The sequence below is a fragment of the Pholcus phalangioides genome, unplaced genomic scaffold (genome assembly GCF_987345545.1).
Source record: "Pholcus phalangioides strain wild (caught in Gottingen) unplaced genomic scaffold, Ppha-v1.0 ptg000009l_1, whole genome shotgun sequence".
NCBI lineage: Eukaryota > Metazoa > Arthropoda > Arachnida > Araneae > Pholcidae > Pholcus > Pholcus phalangioides.
In genome coordinates this window covers 20,386,117-20,406,226 of record NW_028301602.1, presented here as the reverse complement: position 1 = coordinate 20,406,226, position 20,110 = coordinate 20,386,117, and the positions used below count along the sequence as shown (strand labels likewise).

General features: G+C 36.4%; 1 protein-coding gene across 1 annotated transcript in view; it reads right to left on the bottom strand.

Annotated features, from left to right (window-relative positions):
• LOC149082209 (sodium/calcium exchanger 3-like) overlaps positions 1 to 20,110 on the bottom strand; it is a 205,517-nt gene that overhangs the window by 13,818 nt on the left and 171,589 nt on the right. Inside the window, exons 3-7 of the mRNA XM_089235726.1 lie at positions 19,747 to 19,838; positions 15,757 to 15,908; positions 15,503 to 15,602; positions 12,218 to 12,331; positions 822 to 980 (exon numbers count right to left, since the gene is read on the bottom strand). Of these exons, the coding sequence (XP_089091852.1) occupies positions 822 to 980; positions 12,218 to 12,331; positions 15,503 to 15,602; positions 15,757 to 15,908; positions 19,747 to 19,838 (617 nt within the window). The remainder of the gene's footprint in view (positions 1 to 821; positions 981 to 12,217; positions 12,332 to 15,502; positions 15,603 to 15,756; positions 15,909 to 19,746; positions 19,839 to 20,110) is intronic.

The following is a 20,110-nucleotide window of genomic DNA, read 5'->3' as shown; positions in this document are numbered from 1 at the left end:
TTCCGAGATCTTGTAACCGCAAGTCATTCGAAAATCTTTCATAATTGAAAGTATGTTTCTAAAATCAACGGTTGTGGAGATATCTGCTGCGCAAACAATTTCGGACAGCTTGTATGCAGATAAAATGATTCCGAAGTACAGGATGATTATAATTAAAGTTCCCGTATTCTGTGTGTGTGTGAGTAGTTTTTTCATCCGAATGTAGCCAAATTTTCAGGTTATCATCTTCATCTTAATAAGGCAATTGGAGAGAGATATTTATGCAATAAAAAAAACTAGTTCAATTTTTGACAAGCAGATGAATAAGGGCGGTATTCACTGACATGGTTTAAACTAGTCACACAATTTTTTGATGAGAGATCGACACGGATTGGTTAAATTCAGGTGTTTAACCAATCTATATTGATCTGTTATCCAAAATGTGTGACTACAGTTTAATCCATGTTGGTGAATACGGCCCTATATAAGTGGTGTTTTATTTATTGTATTTTCCTTTCTTCCATTGTCCATAATACGTATATACTAAGTTTCGATAGGAAATATATTTACCATGGGAGAGAAGAAAATTCAATAAAAAAGCACCACTTATTCACCTGGTGGTCAAAAATTGAACTATTTTAAATTGCATAAATCTCTCTCTCCTATGGTCTCAAAGATATCCTGAAAATTTAGCTGTATTCGCATGAGTACATTTTGGAAAATCTTCTCAGATTACATACACACACAGAAACATTAATTATAATCACCCTGTACATAAAGGAGCTGATTTCTACGGAATAATATGCATTGAGCATTCTGAATATATTGTTATCCTATCATACCTGGCACACTTGTTCCAAGAGCGACAAATGAGATGGCTGTAACGGAATCTTTCAAACCGACGGTACAGCCGAAATGTGATGCCAAGTCACCAACGACAGCCGTCAGTAATCCGATGACAGCGATACTGGATACGAAACAGGCCCAGCCTCCAAAACAATCTGAAACATACAATAAATACACCGTGATATCATCCGGATGTCCGTATTTTCAAATGATGAACAACTTTAATAACTAAAGAATGTAATTATTTTGTTGTTAAATGATAGCATTTTATGACGCAAATCAAAAATACAGAGGCCGGGTGATTGTTATGTCCAGGCTGATTGCAACTTTTTTACAAATACGACGCCACAACAGGCAAATTGCCCAACGAGGTGGCTGACTTAAGACATCATGGATCCCCGAGCCATTTTTTGGAGGCCCTACCTACTACTGCTACACCACACATGAAAATTACTTGGCGATTCTCCCCCCATATAACACTTGAATGATCCCCTTGGTGATTGAATTTTCAGAAACACCGTCTTATACGTGGGTATCTACATTATGAAATATACTCCTGACCAAATTTCATATTTATAGCTTCAGTGGTTTCGGCTCTCTATGTTAGCTTTGAATCCCCTTATGACCCCCTTCGGGATCGAATTTAAAAAAAAAATACTTTTTTAGTTTTTATGTCATGAATTACAACTACTCACCAAATTTCATAAGTAAAGCTTTAGCGGTTTCGGCTCGGAGATGATGAATCAATTAGTCAGTTAGGACATGTTATTTTATATACAGTGGAACTTCGGTTAACGAGCTTAATTCATTCCGCTAACGTGCTCGTTATCCAAACAGGAAATAATCCGTAGGAAATAATGGAAACTCGGATAATTCGTTCCACAATTAGTCATTCACATGAAAATGACTAACAAAAACGGCATTCAATCAATAATTATGCATAATGCAATAAAATATACGTAATTTAAACAACACCGAGAGAGAGAGAGGAGGACTATCGTTTTTTAGGACGATTTACAGACTCGCTGTTGTTTGCAAACTTATTCTTTTTAGCGTGACTTTAAGAAAGAACCTTATCCAATGACACTTGCTCTTGGCTCTTTTTTAGGATTTCTGGGAGATGGTAAATTTCAGTGTTCTTTCGTTGGAGAGATTCATCGCTTTCACATTGCTACAGGAATTTATCCTTTATTTGGATGGTTATTTTCTATAAGGTTTTGCACAGATTCCTACATTCTACACATCTCTCTAATCTCATTTTATGTGTGTGTGGGAGGACTCCTCCTTACTTCTCTTTTCCTCAAACGAGATACCGTCCATAAACCCTTGCTGGTGCGTGCAAGAGATCCATAACTTCATCTACCGTCAACTCATAGACATTTTACCCCCACTAGTTCTTGAAAGCCATTCTCATGCACCTCCAGTCCATGGTCTTCCCTAAGCACACAATCTTTTCCCCAAGTTGTGGCTCTTGTTCTTGAGCTGGCCCCCTTAAAATCACGTTTAATAATGAAATCGACCCACTGTTTTTTCCACACACACACACACAAGCAGAATTTAAAAAAAAAAAACTTCAAGTGCACATACGCATCGCTGCTATCTTACATCTAGTTTGGTATCGTAAATATTCACACTCGCACGTGTGTTAAATTTTCGACTGAGGCACGCTTACCGACAGACCAGACACGACCCAGGCTCTGTCCCTCCCGGGATATAAGCCTTTTACCCGTGTGGGTGGAGTCGTGTCGGGGAGAGGCACGTTTACCGGAGCCCACAGGGAATAATATTATCCAAAATTCCATAACACGTGTGTGGGCGAAAGCACCAGTTCCGTTGTGTGGTAACGTTAAAATAAATAAAAAAGCGCACAATTTTTTTCTCGTAATGCGAACCATCGCTCGTTATCCGAGTCAAAATGTGTTCAAAAGTTTTGCTCGTTATGCGAATTGCTCGTTATGCGAAGTTCCACTGTATATACATTGATTTTTGCTTGTCTGTCTGTGCGTATATGCTCTCTATACAAATATTTTTGATCGATCGCCGCCAAATTTTGTATATGTGTGAAATAGCACCCGACTTGAACAATAGGGTACTTTAAAAGTTCGTCAGAGCCGGCCGAGCAAGTACCGGAAATGGGCAAAAAACTGTCGGGCAACAAAAATATATAAGGCTCAATAATGACTTTTCGAATGTTTACTTCGGCTACCGTCGTGGTTCCCAAACAATGCGTTTCAGACATGTTTACTCCTTTACAATGGTTTGTCACTTATTCAATGTCCCCAGAAAAGGAGAAAACCCGGACAGCGCCGGGTATTATAGCCAGTCAAGATATAAAATTTATGAAAGATAGCAGGTAATATACAGAGTACATCCGAAATAACATTCCATCAGAAATGATTACACCCCATTTGTATTAATAAAACCATAACTAGTGATTCGGTAGTTATAACTCATCTAACCCCCTTCATCATCACTCTGATGATTCATACAGCAGCAGTGCACTATACTACAACGGCTGTATACCTTAAACAGAAGTATGTGAATTATTATCTATATATATTAAATATAATTAATTTATGGTCTCTAATCTAAAAATAAATCAATCGGTAAAGTTTTTTTGCCCCTTAAAAACATTTTGTTACACTGAGTTACAGACTTTACGATATTCAAAACTTACGCACATCAAAATATTCATTCATTGAAAGTTTTGCCTATGAGAGAGGTAGGTGGCAGCACCTGAAGCAATTGCATACACGAAACCTTGCATAAATTCGAGGTTAGAGTCCACAACAATTAATTCCGACACAGCCACCTCTTTGGACGTAACTCTGTTGAAGTGAGTCTGTGATGCTAGGACCATTTACAAAGTAAAGTGAAATTTTCGCCTTTCTTTATAAACCGAAAGAAATTTATCTTGTAACATTTGGATGAAATTTCGCCGACATACTGGTGATTGAAATGCTTGATTTCCGTTCCTTAAGTGAAGCCTTAAAGGAAATAGTACAAATATGGCAAAAGAAAATCAATAATTTAAACTATTCATATCTCGGTAGATTTTTATCCAAACGTTACATATATAGTAAATTTCATCCGTTATAACAAAGAAAGGGGTAAATTTTACGCGAATGGACTGTTTTTTTAGATTGGGACCCATCTTAAAATTTGAATTTCTATATTCCTTCTAATTAACATTTTAATAACTTTTTGTTGCATCTGTTCGGGTGTAATCTTTACCGTTATCTAAGTTATTCCAGATCAAAAGGATTATTTTTTCCACCCTATACTTCGGCCTTTATGCGTTGAAGATGCCACATTGGAAAGAGGGAAAAATTCTGACAAGAAAGGATCGCATTCAGACATAAAAAAGGGAGAACATACAAGGACGAAGAGATAAAAGTCAATGTTTCATTAGTTCCAGATGATTAGTTGGTTCATCGCATCAGTGACCTGACACACTGGTGACGTTGGCTTTGGAAATATTTCTGTGGATTCGGATTAGATTGTGAGGAAACTAATAACGGAGAGAGAGAGATTATTTCTTAGACATCAGTTAGATTTGCGGAAATGTGTAAATGTACTCGATATCAGAGTTCATATGAATACCGGTCAAAACCGAAATCAGATTCAAAATACAGTGAACTCTTCGTACGTTTGTAATGCGTACACGCGTGCGATTTTTGTTTTACGGTGTGCATATTAAGATTAAGATTACAAAAAGAAGTAGCTGTGTGCATTTTTACGAGATAAAACAAAAAATTTGGAAGTTTTAAATCATTAAAACATCGAACAATGTGTAGAGCGAAGTATTGACAGAAACCTGAGAAAATTTTGGCAAATCCTTTGATTTGAAATTCTTGATTTTCACTTCTTATGAAGCGTTTAAAGGAATACGGAGATGGTTGTGAAATATGGCGGAAATCAACAATTCCAACTAGCGTATATGTTAGTGAATATTTTCGGTCTAAATGACACAGCGCAAATTTCTTCCGTTATGGCAAGGAGAGACAAAGTTTCTTAGTCAATTGGAATTCTTATACAAATTTTAATTTTTTTTTTCTTCTAATCAACATTTTAATGGCGATGTGCGGCATCTGTCCGGGTGTAATCTCTCTACTATACTGTAATGAAAATAAACTATTGCTCTTTCCGTTCGCAAGTTACTTCAAGTCAGAAGGAGTTTCTGTCTCTCTGGAAACAACATCGGTAAGAGAGAAAAATTCTCACTGCAATTTTCAAAAATCAACAACGAAAACCTCGAGAGACGGCATAGCTTTTGGAAAGCTATGAAAAAAGTAAGTAATCTTTACTAAACCTGCAGTTTTAGAAAACCGAGTAATTGTCTCGCGGTGTATGATATGTCCGTTCTGGGCTGTAGAAGCCTTTGTGGGAGAGTAGTAGTGAAATGTGACACGAGTAGAGAAATTCGACGTCTCCCATAGGAGCTTCTACGGCCGAGAAACGCACATTTCACTAGTACTACCAGGATTGTATCCCAGATTACACAAAACACACAAAATAAAGAATCCATAAGGAAGAAAAAAGTAAAAGTGTATGTTTCATTAGTTCTTGATGATAAGTTCATTCACGCATCAGTTACCTGACACTGATGACGTTGGCTTCGAAAATATTTCTATGGATTCGGATTAGATTTTGAGGAAACTAATAACGGTGAGAGATTGACCTCCAAACTCACATCACTAAGATTCGCAAAAACATATACACATGCTCGAGATACCAGCGAGTTCATATATCAATCATAACTGAAATCAGTTCCGAAAGTACATGCGTGAAATTTTGATCTTACGGTTATGCATTAAGATTTAAAAAACTGTTTTGGTATTTACGATATGCAATGAGAAATCAGGAAATGTTTTAAAATCATTAAATCACCAAACAATGTATAAGACGGAGTCTTAGCTAAAAAAATAGGACGATGGCTGTGAAATATACGGTGAAAATCAATAATGTAAACTATCGCATATCTCGGTGAATATTTATCTAAATGTCACAAAGTAAATTCCTTCCGTTATAATAGAGATAGACGTAAATTTTTCTAATAGATTGAGACCTTATATAAATTTTACTTTTTATATTTTCCTTAATCAATATTTGAATCGTTGTTTGTTGCAGCTGTTTGGGTGTAGACTCTCTACTATACCGTTTTCTAGATTAGCTATAGCTCTTTCCGATCGCAGTTATTCCAGATCAAAAGAATTTTTTTTCACTCTACATCAGGCACCTTCAACCCGTTCGTTGCGAGCACCCATAGTGTTCAGTGCTCGCGTCTGATTTGGTGCTCGCAAGCACTTGATCAACTTTCCAATCAAGGACTTCGCATAAATTTAATTCAAGGACTCAAATCATCCTGATTGCATGCATTCCCCCTATGCCAAACTTGTCGTAAGTGTGCTCTTCTTTTGGTGATGGGCACAGGTAGTGCTCGCGACTAGAAAATGTTTGAGAAGACCTGCGCTCTACATGCATCCGTCAAGGAACCACATTGGGAAAGGGGAAAAAATTCTGACATGAAAGGATTGCATCTAGATGACTCAAGACTGTCCTGATTCATCCTTGCTTGTTTCATACTATTTCTGAAATAGTGCCGTTTCACCCTCGTGTGGTAAATAATACCAGTTCAGTTTCATCCGCTCCATCCCCCCCCCCCCCCGTTCGTACGGTAACGTCTTAGAATGGGGTACAGAGTGGTCTTCAGTTTTGTTTTTGAATCAAAAGCACATGCATGCCGACCGACCATTTAGAAGAGGAGCATTTATGTTAAGGGTGTTCAAACTTTAGGAGAGTTCGGGCCACTTAACTAGTTTCAAAACGTGTCGCGAGCTGTGGAACTGTGCCGCAGGTCACTCGAGTCATGTGGAAATGTGGCGTACGCCACTTCAACGATGTGAAACTGTGCCGCGGGTAAATTAAGTGATGTGGAACTGTATCGCGGGCCGCTCAAGTTCTCTGGAATTATACCGGAGGTCTCTTAAATGATTTGTAAATAGCCGAGGCTCACTTGAGATTTGAAGTCACTGGCTATATCAAATGACTCCGGGGGCCACATTTTGGTTCGCTGCACATTTTGAGCATGTATGATCTACGTATTCGTATGCCTAAACTATGACCAGCATAAATGAAGTCTCGAATGTTTACAACGGGTATCGATCTCACCAGAATAGAATCAGGCACACTGAGAGACACTCTAAGTCTTTTAGAGTCTAATGGTGCTTTCAAATTGTCATCAGAATGAAACTGTTACCCAGACTCTGCCACAGAAGTATTGAACTTTGAAATTCTGAAGTTCTCTTTCTTCGGATTGAAGAATGAACGAAAAGTAAAGGGGCTGGAGAAAAGAGAGAACCAAAACAAGACAGCTTTTATCAAGCTGAAGATGAAACGGCACTGTTTTGACAACAGGATGAATTTCGGGAAAGGATGAAACTGTACCTAGCCACACAAGACACACACAAATACAAATACAAATACAAATACAACGCCACAACAGGCAAATTGCCCAACGAGGTGGCTGACTTAAGAACATCATGGATCCCCGAGCCATTTTTTGGAGTCCCTACCTACTACTGCTACACCCCAAATGCACCCCCCCGCGGAACCCCCCACGAATCGGTACATGCGGGAATGTGCGTGTACGTGTAGTGCAACCTGACGTAAAGTTTTGTTTCTGTGTAATGCTTGTTATGTGTAGTGCTGTCCCCAGTTTTTCTAACTATGAGTGAAGTGTTATGGGTGAATGATTTACCGTTGTAGGACTGTTGCTCTCTGTGGCGAGACTTTTTAACGGGGAGATCGGCTCGCATTTGCGCCTTGAAGTTGGGAACCACAGAAAACCAACTTCAGCCGACCACCACTGTGGGGTTCGAACCCGGATCCTCGCATCACGAGTCCGCACTATAACCACTCGACCACCACAGCGGCAAAACAAAACAAACAAAAGGACAAACAAAAGGAGGAAATGCATAAGGAAGAAAAGATAAAAGTCAATGTTTCATTAGTTCCCGATGATTAGTTGCTTCATCCCATCAATGACCTGATAATGGTGACGCTGGCTTCGAAAATATTTCTATGGATTCTGGTCAGATTGTGAGGAAGCTAATAACACGGAAGAGAGAGAAATAATCTCTCTCTCTCTCTCTCTCTCTCCAAGAAGATATCAGTAATATTCGTGAATATATTTATACACATATGCTTGAGATATTAGCAAGCTATATAAATCACAGAACTGACATAAATTCCAAAATAAGTTTATAATACGCACATGCATGTAATTTCGATCTTACAGTACGCAGTAAGATTAATAGTAGTGAAATGTGCGTTTCTGGGCACTAAAAGCGTGTATGTTAGACGTCGAATTTCTCTACTACTGTCACATTTCACTACTACTCTCTCATAGAGGCTTCTACGGCCCAGAAACGCACATATTATACACCGCGAGACAATTACTCGGTCTTCGCAGGTATTCCACTACTACTAAGATTTCAAAAAATACGTGTTTCCGTATTTACGAATATATAATGACAAATGCGAAAGTTTGGAATTTCCAAAGCATTAAACTATGTAAAAGCGGAGTCTTAACAACGGGAGCTCATGAAAACTCCGGCACATTCTTGATTTTCACTTTTCATGAAGCATGTAAAGGAATATCAAAAGGGTGGTGAAATGTAACGGAAATAAGTAATTTAAACTATCGCATATCTCGGTGAATATTTATTGAAACATCACAGACAGAGAGAGAGTAAATTTCTTTAATGAAGAGAGGCGCAAAATTTTTCCATTCGACTAGGTTATAGAAATTTAAATTTTTATATACTTCTTCCAACCAATAAACCAATATTTCAATCACCGTTTGTTTCATCTTTTTGGGTGCAGTCACTTTACTATATCATTATTCAAATTCCATAGCTATAACTTTTTCCGTTCGCAAGTTGTTTCAGGTCAAAAAGAGTTTTTATTCTACCCTATACATATACGTGAAAGGATCCACATTTAGCAAGAGAGAGAAATTCAGGCATGAGAGGATTGCATCCAGATAACTCAAGACATACACACAAAAGGAGGGAATCTATAGGGAAGAAGAGATAGAAGTGAATGTTTCATCAGTTGCAGATGATTAGTTGGTTCATCGCATCACTGACCCGACATTGGTGACGATGGCTTCGAAAATATTTCTATGGATTCGGGTCAGATTGTGAAGAAACTAGTAACGAAGAGAGAGAGAGATTGGTTCCTGAGAGAAGACATCAGTAAGATTCATAAATATATATAGGCCTACATATGCTCGAGATATTAGCAAGTTATAAAGGGTGTCCTGTAAGTGCTAGCACGGCCTTTATCTCGTCAACCGTCCGTCGTAGAGGTATGATTCCAATTCAGAAAATGCTCAACAGGTGTTCATAAATTACCCTGTGCCAGTTTTCAGAGTGAAAATACAGTATGTAACAAAATAAAAAAAAATCTAAATTTTTATACGGTTCCCCCGTACTCTAATTTCCGATCAGAAAGTTATTGCCCTGCCTCTCTTAAGGCTAATAGAGAATTCCATCTTTCTAAGTGTAATATTCGCTGAGATATTCGAATTGAAAAACAGGGGAAAAGTTGGGAAAGGACAGTGTTAAATGCGGGTGAAACGATTTTTCCACATTTAACGCTGTCCTTTCCCAAATTTCCTGCGTTTTTCGAATTCGAATATCTCAGTGAATATTGCACTTAGAAACATGGATTTTTTTTGTTGGCATCAGGTGAGACAAGACAACAACTTTATAATTGAAAATTAGAGCGGGGGGGGGGGGAAAGGAGCTGTTTAAAAATTTAGATTTTTTATTTTGTTACACACTGTATGTTCACTCACAAAACATGTACAGCGTAATTGCTGAACGCCTGTTGAGTATTTTCTAAATGGAAATCATACCTCTGTGACGGACGGTTGACGAGATAAAGGCTGTGCTAGCACTTACAGGACACCCTGTGTATCTTAGTCAGAATCGATATAAGTTTCGAAACATAAGTTTATAATACGTACATGTGCATGTAATTTCGATCTTACGGTACGCATTAAGATTATAAAATATAAAAAAAACAACAACAACAAAAAGAACGGTACTCCGATTCACAATACACAATGAGAAATGTTGAAGTTTTGAATCATTAAAACACCAAACAATATGTCGAGAGGAGTCCTAACAGGAAGTTATGCAAATTGCGGCAAATTCTCTCATTTGAAATTCAGATTTTCCTCGAGAGTTTCCGAAAAACTTTTGATTTTTACTCTCACTTTGAGGAAATTTTCATTACTCTTAAGAAAGATACACGTATGTACGACATTTCTTTTCTTTTTTTTTTTTACTTTCTAGAGTCTTCTCAGAGAATATCAGCGTTAGAATAAAGGTTCTAGATACTGGATGGCTTCAAAAATAGAAGTTTTATACGGAAAATATCATTTCGTAAAAATCGAGAAATCTCGTCTCGACGGATGATGTCGACATTGAGATTTACGTGCAGATGAGGAATGGGATTCTTTGACATTCACATTAACCATTGAGGCTGTAATTTATAGTTATCTTGAGAATAATTTTTTTGTATTTATCTATCCCATTTCTTTCTGAATAATGTTAAAAGATTCTTTTTTATGTGTTAGATTATGGAACTAATATATTCAGTAATTAGATCATCATCGTACATTTCAAATTACTGGTGTGTTCTTGGTTGATAGCCCAATTTAGGATTTAAAACGTGGATTGGACATTATCCATCTAGTTATGCAATATTTTGTCTTCATTTTGAAAGACTCTGGAATGCTCAGCAACCGGTCGATGGAGCGGTTCAATTGCGAATTTTCTAAAGCTAACATAATATTGTTCATGATATTGAGTTTGTCTATTGAGAGGTGCTTAGAAACACAGTTGAAACCCGTTAAAATGTACTCCAAAGGGGGCTGATGAAATCGCTTCGTTATAAAGAAATTTCTAATTTTACAAATTTTTCACTTCGCTAAAAAATTAATTCAAAAATTACAGTTAAAAAATTCGTTGCAGCGGAATTTGATTCTAAGGAAGAAATTACTTATTTAGTTTCTGGATAAGAAGAATGAAGTTATATAAATTTCAAAAATAACTCAAATCAACTGGCATTGAATTTTTTTTATTTATTTTTTGATAAGTTTTATTTCACATATTTGAGGCAAATAATCCGCAATTATTATTATTATTATTTTAACAACTTCCTCTAAAGTATACGTTTATTCAAATGCAGGCAATGTTTGATTGATTTCGCTTTCAAAAACACATGCAATTCCAAAGTCTTCTCATATGAATGGGCTGGCAACTGAAAAATTTCGGGAACGAATGATGTCATGAAACCAAAGTCCCGTATGTTTCTGGAAAATGTCTTGAACGAATGTCCTATAAGGACATCTTGAAAATTTAATCTTTTTTTTTATGGGATCCCCTATAACTTCGGTTTAATTTGAAATTCCAACCTAGTCCAATTTTTCAAGAATGTTGATGATAGAGTAGATGAAGATATGCCGCATTGTTTTCGTTCCCTCCAGCGTCAACTTCCCCCACAAGCCATAGAAGAACAACTCTTATTTCCTAGCAGTTCAACAAGTTAATTCTCTGAGATAGATTTTGCGTAATCATTTTTGGAACGTTCAACGTACTCTTTTGTTGATTTTCAGAAACTTGTTTTGAATTCGTTATAACGGCTTTTTCATTTCGCAATATCGGAATTCTCAAAACATTCTTCCTATGTGAACCTATTAGAGGATTAGCCCATTTTTGACCGTTCTTACAATTCGCGACCAAATCGCACAATTTTTTTTTATATATATGATGATTGGCTTAAATAATATATTTTCAAAAAACTGGACATCAATTTAGCATATTTTCCTTTGCAATTAATGTAAATTCCCAATTAATTAAATTTCTAATTAATTATCTTAGTTTAATTAAAAATAATTATGATAATTTTGGGGAAGTTCGTATATCATTTGATAAAAAATTTTGGGAAAACATTTTTTTTCTACTTTTAAAACATTTATTTCTATTCAGAGTCAGGAAAAAAAAATTCAGATAGAAAATCGGAATAAAATTTCAGAAAATTTCATTTTTGATAAAATAAAAAAAATCAAATTTCATTGTAAACAAATTCTAAAAAAAATACTAAAACACTTATTAGATCTTTTAATTCCCAAAAATGTTATTTCATACAAAAGTTTGAACGAAAATATTTGAGAAAAAAAAATTTAAACAAAGCGTTGCGTGAATGTAAAACCAGTCAAAAATGGGTTGGAAAAATTTCGTTACAATGAGATTTTCACTGTAACGGTATTCGTTAAAACTGGAGTCGACTGTTTTATCTTTAATTTACTACATACCTGTCGGAGGAACGAAAGCGAACAGAACTTTCCAGAAGATGGTAAAAAAATGTATGACGTAATCTGAGCAAGTTGGCATCTTCTCCTCATCACCTTCGTCGTCATCATCCTCACCTGCAAAATAAAATGATTGATCCAGACTTATTTCTAGAAAAGTTACGATCAGTACAAAGCAGGTCTTAACCACAAGAACGTGATTAACAATGTGTTTTTCGTGAAAAATGGCTATACTTAGACCTTTATCCATTGACGGTACTTTAACGCTTAAATGACGGATGGGATTTGTGTGACCCTGATGGGGTTTGTGTGATCTTTTGCTCTCATATCTCAATTAAGAATAAACCAAAAGCATGAAAATTTCTCGACTTTTCCTGAATTATCATGTTTTTATAATGTGCACAAAAGTTTTTTCAATGTCTTTCTTAGCAACAGACATACGAACAGATATATCTAGAAAGACAAAAGGGAGATCAATCACTCTGACCCTCCCTTATAACGCATTACAGCCCCTAGAACACATTAACCTTATAATACTAACAGATTTTCCACTGTAATTGATTTTTTCACGGTCAAAATTTTACCATTAGCCTCTGTGGGCATCTAATTCGGTGTGATTCCCATTCGTGGGACGTTTTTTTTACCTTCATTCTTATCTGCAGATGTCAGTCAGTAAGAGTCTCGGCTTTTGTTGTCAAGTATTTTTGTCATTTTGTCCGATAACTTGTTTGTTCTGCAAAGTAGAAATATCCCCGTGCTTATGATCACTGTAGAAATAGCAAAAAGACGTAAATTCATCGAAGAGAGAATTTCTCAGAAGTTCGCAAAGACAGCGTGAGACAAACCTAGAGGGAGTGGTGCTGATGATGAGAACTCAGAGGAGAATGAGAACTACCCCCAGCGAAAACATTTGTGAAGTATTGATGATGTGAATGTGAAGTATTAATATGTGTGAATCAGAATGAAATTATACATCTAACAATACCTCAGCTCATGAAAAACGAAGTACTGTTAGAAACCGTAAATGCAAACCACACTGAAGTCATGAATGAAAAACCTTGTACTGCATCCAAACGTCAACTGATTTCCATAAATATCCGAGATTTCAATAATATCTCGTCTATCGGCAGCGAAGAAACCTCCTGCAGATAGATGAAAGCGTAAGAAATATCGTGCGACCTTCCTCGTCAATAGCAGGGTTCCAAAATATTTTACGTGAAACTCATTGTTCACAAATAGTGATTCCCCATCACCGAAATTACGTGAATTTTTCTCATATCGGAATCGACAAACTTGGTCGAAACCCTTCGTAACGATCATCGTCAGGTGCTTCCAACTGCAAAGAAAATGCATCAAGATCACACTCATTGATTTTATCCGGCACATCGGTGATATAACACCGATATCCTATCGGGAATACAGAAAATACAAATCTCCCAGTAGTTTCTTCCACACTGACGCACACCGAGAGAGGTCGTTCGTCGTCTTTGAAAACTAATAACAATAAAAATGTATTAATAGGTCAATGGTTTCTCACACCCACTAAATTCTTTGTGTTATAACTCTATTCTGTCATAAAAATTTTATACGCCATGCTCTAAAATATTAAAATGTTCAAAAATTGCAGGAAAAAGTTATGGGATCATAGAGACCCCTGCCCACCTTTCTAGGTATAGTCATTGAAGCCGGGTTTTCCTAGGAGTGGAAGTTCTGCGCCGTGTGCAGCGTGAAAACGCTGATTGGTTTAAAACCGAAAATTCAGGTTTTTTTGACCAATCAGCGTTTCCACGATGCGTCGGTACCAAGCAGAACAGAGAGTTCGCCCGCTTTGCTACCCTGTTAATTACGATAGTTTGCAATCGCTCTACTGCCCATTTTATTGAATTTTTTCAAATATTATTTTTTCCATTATTGCCATTAGTATTTGCATATTTATTGGCTTGCTTCGCCCAACCACTTAAACATTTAAAATAACAAATTTTTTATTTGCTCATGAGGGAACTTCCCCTGAGGATATTTTCCTCGGCTCCATTTCAGTTGAATCACGCACGTAAGTTAATTTTAATTGAAAGCCAACTCGAGACAAATTATTTCCATTACCTCTTCCGAACTTTATATAACTTTTAAATGTCTCATGTTATTTTCATTTGAATTTGCTGTGAGTTTTAGAAGTTTTGAAAAACTTCGTTATTGCCAATACAAATACAACATAAAAACATGGGAAGCAAATATGTATAAAAAATATTAATTATATGTTATATTTATATTAAAAACATAGGTAAATAAAAAAATAAATTCCGTGATTTTCACACGTGGCTTTTTAGGGCTTAGATATAATGCTGTCCAAAGCATTTGAACGTACTCGTCTCTTATTCAATCGAGATGATCTTAAAATAGATTCAGCATTTGGTATACCTTGAACAATTAGATTTACCGACGGTACAGCAGAGGAGCCTTTGAATTTTATTTATTTATTTATTTTTGACGGAAACTTAGAAGACGATTCTTCACGTCATCTTCATAATCACTAGGTTGAAAATAATTTCTGCAAATATCAGCGTACTTACAGTTTATTTGATCGGCCCATATTTTGCGAGTCTATGCGGTCTCTTGTGGTCTTTAGGAGAATTATGATAAGTAAATTGAATCTCAAGTTTCTTTGCCCCCCGAGTATAGTTCATGCATTTTGCTATCACACAAGAGAACTCATATTTGCTTTCTCATTTTCACAAGAGAATCACAAAAAAATATTATAAAAACACCACAAGCGCAACTAAAACAACACCAGAAACAAAAGATCACATAATTGAAATAGTAAAAATAAATAAGCAGCTAAAATTTAAAATAATCCTCTTCAATACAGTAAGCTAAGACTCTTTGCTTGCTTGTCATCTGCTGCAAAGTGCTTGATCAATGACGTCACACAGTAGACCACGACCATCTGAGCCAGGGCAACGAACGCGTTTACAAAGAGATGGGAAAGCTCTTACTATATACACATACTGGTGCAAACTAAGGGGTATAAGGAAAAGTTTTAAATTTAAGAAATAATTTTCTTTTCTGATCTTGTCATTGCTAAAATAAGAGGCTTTTATGGGGGCTAGATCTATTGTCATTACTGCTTAAAAAGTTAAAGGAAGGAGATTTTTCTCCGTAGAAAAGCATGGGAAGCCAAGACCGTGCATCAACCCCCATTGACATATGCATTGAAGATTATCCATTGGTTCTTTTTTTAAAGATGTCTCTCAATAGGAATGCTTTAATTAGGACTGGCCGGTATATATTTACCTGCACTAACAGTAATAACGTTCAGAAACTGTTCCTTCCAAGAAGAAGTTCCAATTTTCATCGACACGTCGGTCTTTTCAAACAGCTTGTCGACCGTATTCTGGAGATGATAATTAAACACAGTTACAAAATTTGTATCCATTTAATTCATATTCAAAGAAACACGTAAGAAAATGACAAATACTACATATAAGCGGGACAATATTATTGTTATTATTATCATCGGGCACAGATCCAAGTTTTGCGATGATTACCTTGAACTCTTTGCTCTCTTTTATTCTGAGCTCGACGCGGTAGTTATCGCCTAGACGAGGTTTTCCCAAGAGGGCGATTTTCTCGGCTTCCGTCATCTCGGCCGTCGGCGAATTTTCGTTGATGTCCTGTTCTGACTGTTCTTTGATATAATCTACAATAACCATACCACCGTCATAAGCGTCAAAATACCAAGCAAACATGAGAATAAACATACAGCACGCTTATCGTATCGTAACATGAAAGTCAAGTTCCAGAAACTTTCGCACGATAAAGACACCCGATAGCTTCAAAATATATACAGGATAGTTTATTCGAAATATTACCTAGAATCGGTCTATTTTCCCTGGAAAAATAAGAATAGAAGCTACCCCCCCCCCCCAAATTGTTTGCACAGAAGATATCCCTGCAAAATTGACTTTAGAAACATACTCTCAATTACCAGAAAAGTTTTCAAATGACGTGCAGTTACTTAAAACGTCAAAATTTGTTTGAGAGGGTCGTATACATAAATAATAAATTTAATTTTTATACTGTCCCCGTGTGCTCTATAAATTCCATCTATTGAAATTTAGATTCCATTTGAAAAACCATATTTGCAGAAAATTTCGTACTTTTAAATGCAATATTTATTGAAAGAATTAATATGTAAAATCTTTTTTGAGATACAGTCGAATCCCGTTATAACGAACTCCAAGGAACCGGAGAAATCACTTCGTTATAACGAAATTTCGTTATAAAGAAATTTCAGCTCGTTTGCATTGTTCCTATGTAAACGTATTTGAGGGATTAGAAAAGTGTTCGTTAAAGCGAGATTTTCGCTATAACGGTATTCGTTAAAACGGGATTCGACTGTATTTCGAACATTATATATTTGGTCAAAAAATGGAGGGGGGGGGGAAGGGAAATTGTGTGTGTAATACCGATTAAACTATGCAAACGTACATATTGCTATAACTTAAATTTGCTATTAAATAATTTATTGTATTGCTTTTATATTTGAAAAAAATGTAAAATGGTTATTTTAATAATAGCATAAATTAACTAATTCTTGAAAAATGAATGACGTTTGGCACAAGACAACCGTCTATTATTTTTTGTACACCTACTTCAAGAACACCCTAGTCTTATGATCATAGAGGGAATTTTCCTAATCTATATGTACAGGGTGATTAAAATTAAAGTTTTCGCGTGTACTCTGAGTGGTTTTTCTCAAAAACTACTCATCCGAATACACAGTCAAATTTTTAGGATGTCTTAATGAGACCATGGGAGAGAGATTTATGATATAAAAAATAGTTCAATTTTCGACCACCAGGTGAAAAAGTAGCCGCTGTGGTCGTCGAGTGGTCCTAGTGACGGACTCGCGTCGCGAGGTCCCGGGTTTGAACTCCACCGTCGCCATAGTGGTGGTCGGCTGAAGTTGGTTTTCTGTGGTTCCCAACTTCAAGGTGCGAATGCGAGCCGATCTCCCTTTTAAAAAGCCGACATTGCAGCTTTTACAACCCATCATTGTGCACGCAATTTATATATAGCTACAATTTTTGCAGAAATCAATGTTTCTAGACACAATTCAGAATAATATGAAAACAAATCTAATTAATTTAAATCAAATGGCATTTACAGATTCCAATTCGTGCAGTGTTTTATGTTTGTACATACAGGGACGTAGCCAGAAATTTCGTTCGAGGGGCGGGGGGAAAACAAAGTGATAGAACAATAAGTTTGGCCATCTTTTTCCCTTTTTCGGTCATTTTCTCACATTTCGGGTTGGGGGGGGGGGACCAGACCCCCAAGTTGCGGCCATATGTATATGTACACAAGCGGTTGCTGTTGTGTACATATACATATGGTTTTTTTTTCTCTTTCTTTCTTTTTTTCCACCTTGCTATTACTCTGTGGGGGGGGGGGGTGCATGTTTTAGGTAGATATACCATAATTAAATTAGAAATAATAAGGATTCTTTTAACGAATAATTGTAGACCTATATAATAATAATATAAGGAATAATTTCTGAATTCTCAATTTCTTAATTATGTTATCTCAATTTCTTAATTATGTTATCTCAATTTCTTAATTATGTTATCTCAATTTCTTAATTATGTTATCTCAATTTCTTAATTATGTTATCTTAATTTCTTAATATTATTTAAATACTTCTTCATGGAACTGACCGAAAACTTGAATTTTGGTTTTTTTTACATTAACCAAGAATTTGCTCTTATTTATTAATATGCAATACTGACCACGGATTATTTTTTCAATTTTTGAATTTGTTTTCAATTATACAGAAATGGCAGAGTGAAAAAGAAATTCTTGCATGTTCGATAGTCCAACTTTTGTTATAAAAGCAATGCTCTGTTTTTCAAAGAAGCACACTTTAATCCTCAATCTTCACTGAAATCGGGGTGCTCGAGGTAATTTGCTAAATTTATAAATTAATATGAAAAATCTCACATATTTGTCATGTTAAACGTTCTTTGTTTTGTTTTGGTGTTTACGAGGGGTACATTATAATTTATTACAATCTCGCTGTTACACTTTATTTCATGCCAAGGGTTATTTATACGCAATGATTGACAATTTTATCAAAAATCAGTATTTGGCAATACCCAGAATTTATTTTCTGTGGTAGGTGATTGGCAAACTTTTTTAGGAGTGGCCAAAAAACAAAAAGGGTAAAATTTTGGCTGGCCGAACTTTCGTTTCTTTGCAAATGGAACACAATGGTTTATTCAAGGATGATGTCACTCATCTCTATGCATGCGAATTTTTTTCAACAGCTGGCTGATGCAAAGATGAATTTAGGAAAGAAAGAAAATTCAACACAGGTGTAGAGCACACACCCGGCAAGCGAGAGGATGTCGGTTCAATTCCTCGCAAGGGCAATCGAATTTTTTCTCTTTCCTAAATTCCTCTTCGCATCAACTAGCTGTTGAAAACCTCCATATGTATAATGAAGAGTGACATCATACTTGGATAAGTCACCATCTGGTGGCAGTGTCAGTAATTATGAGCTTTGGCTTGACTTAGCTCCGACCGTCCATGAAAACAGTCCCGTTCGGCGCACACAAGCTCCAAGGAAAGATCGTTGCCTTGCCTTTGTGGTTTAGTTGTCTAGGGTGCTTACCCGGCAGGTTAAAGTATGTGGGTTCGATTCCACGCAAGGGGGGAGTTGAATTTTCTTTCTTTCCTAAGTTCATCTTCGCATTCAGACAGCACCTCCTAGAGATAGAAGGCCTCCGCACGCTGCTCGTGACCTCAGCAAGTTTTTAATCCTCACTCAGAATATTCAGAGGAAAAAAAGTTTCCTCTGCACTTGCCAGTAGCATCGTTGTGCTTGAGAGAAACAATCTCTCGGGTTCAGAATTGGCGATTTCTATGCTTCACATCCAATGACCATGCGGTATTTCTGAGCCAATCAGGAAAATTTTACGCCAAAATAAGCAGAAACGAAATAGGATGCCGTGGTTCAAAATGTAACAAACTTGGCAGGTAGTCTTAATGACGTTGCAGATGAACTTGGCATCTCCAGAAGCTGCTGATTCAGCCAGCTGTTGCAAACCTACAATAGTTTATCCTTTGCAACTGTGAAAAAATAAGTATATTCTAACAACTTATGCATACTTATTGCATATGTGTTATTCTTCCCCCCCCCCCCCCGCATATAATCAAATGTTCTAAATCAGTTCCTGTTTAAATTATCCCAACTCTAATTTTCATATGCAAAACAGAAACAACCCCCTTGAAAAAAAATTTTTGGAACACTGAAATTTTAAATTTATATACTGTCATGTAGAAAATCCATGGCAGGTGGGATAGATCCTTTAAGCGGGTAGTATCTGTCCCGCTAGCCGTACTTTGGCCATCACTACTCTAAGGGAATCACCCACCCACCCCACGACCGCTAGTTATTTACGCTATGGTCTAGTTGTCGTTACAAGTATGACTGTATCAATTCTGAAAACATAAAATATGTAAGGGTTTCTTACCTTCTTCCGTTCTTGGATCGCCGAGCTCAACATAGAAAACGGAATCTCTTTCGTAGCTTTCTTGGTCAACTATGGGAATGGGAATCTCCTTCCTTTGGAATAAAAAACAACACAGTTTCAATGTAGAATTCGAATAATATAATTTCACTAATAATGTCAGAGATACGTAAATTTCACAAAAAAACAAAAACAAAACCAGCTCGACTAAATAAAAGATGGTTTGCGAATCAATATTTTCGACAATATTGTCAACTTCAAAAAGGAAAAACCGTTAGTATAAACTCAAAAAACAACGTTAACGTTTCCAAAAATGTCTGCATGTCGTATATCTCGTTTTCTAATAAATTTCCAAAATTTTTCAAAT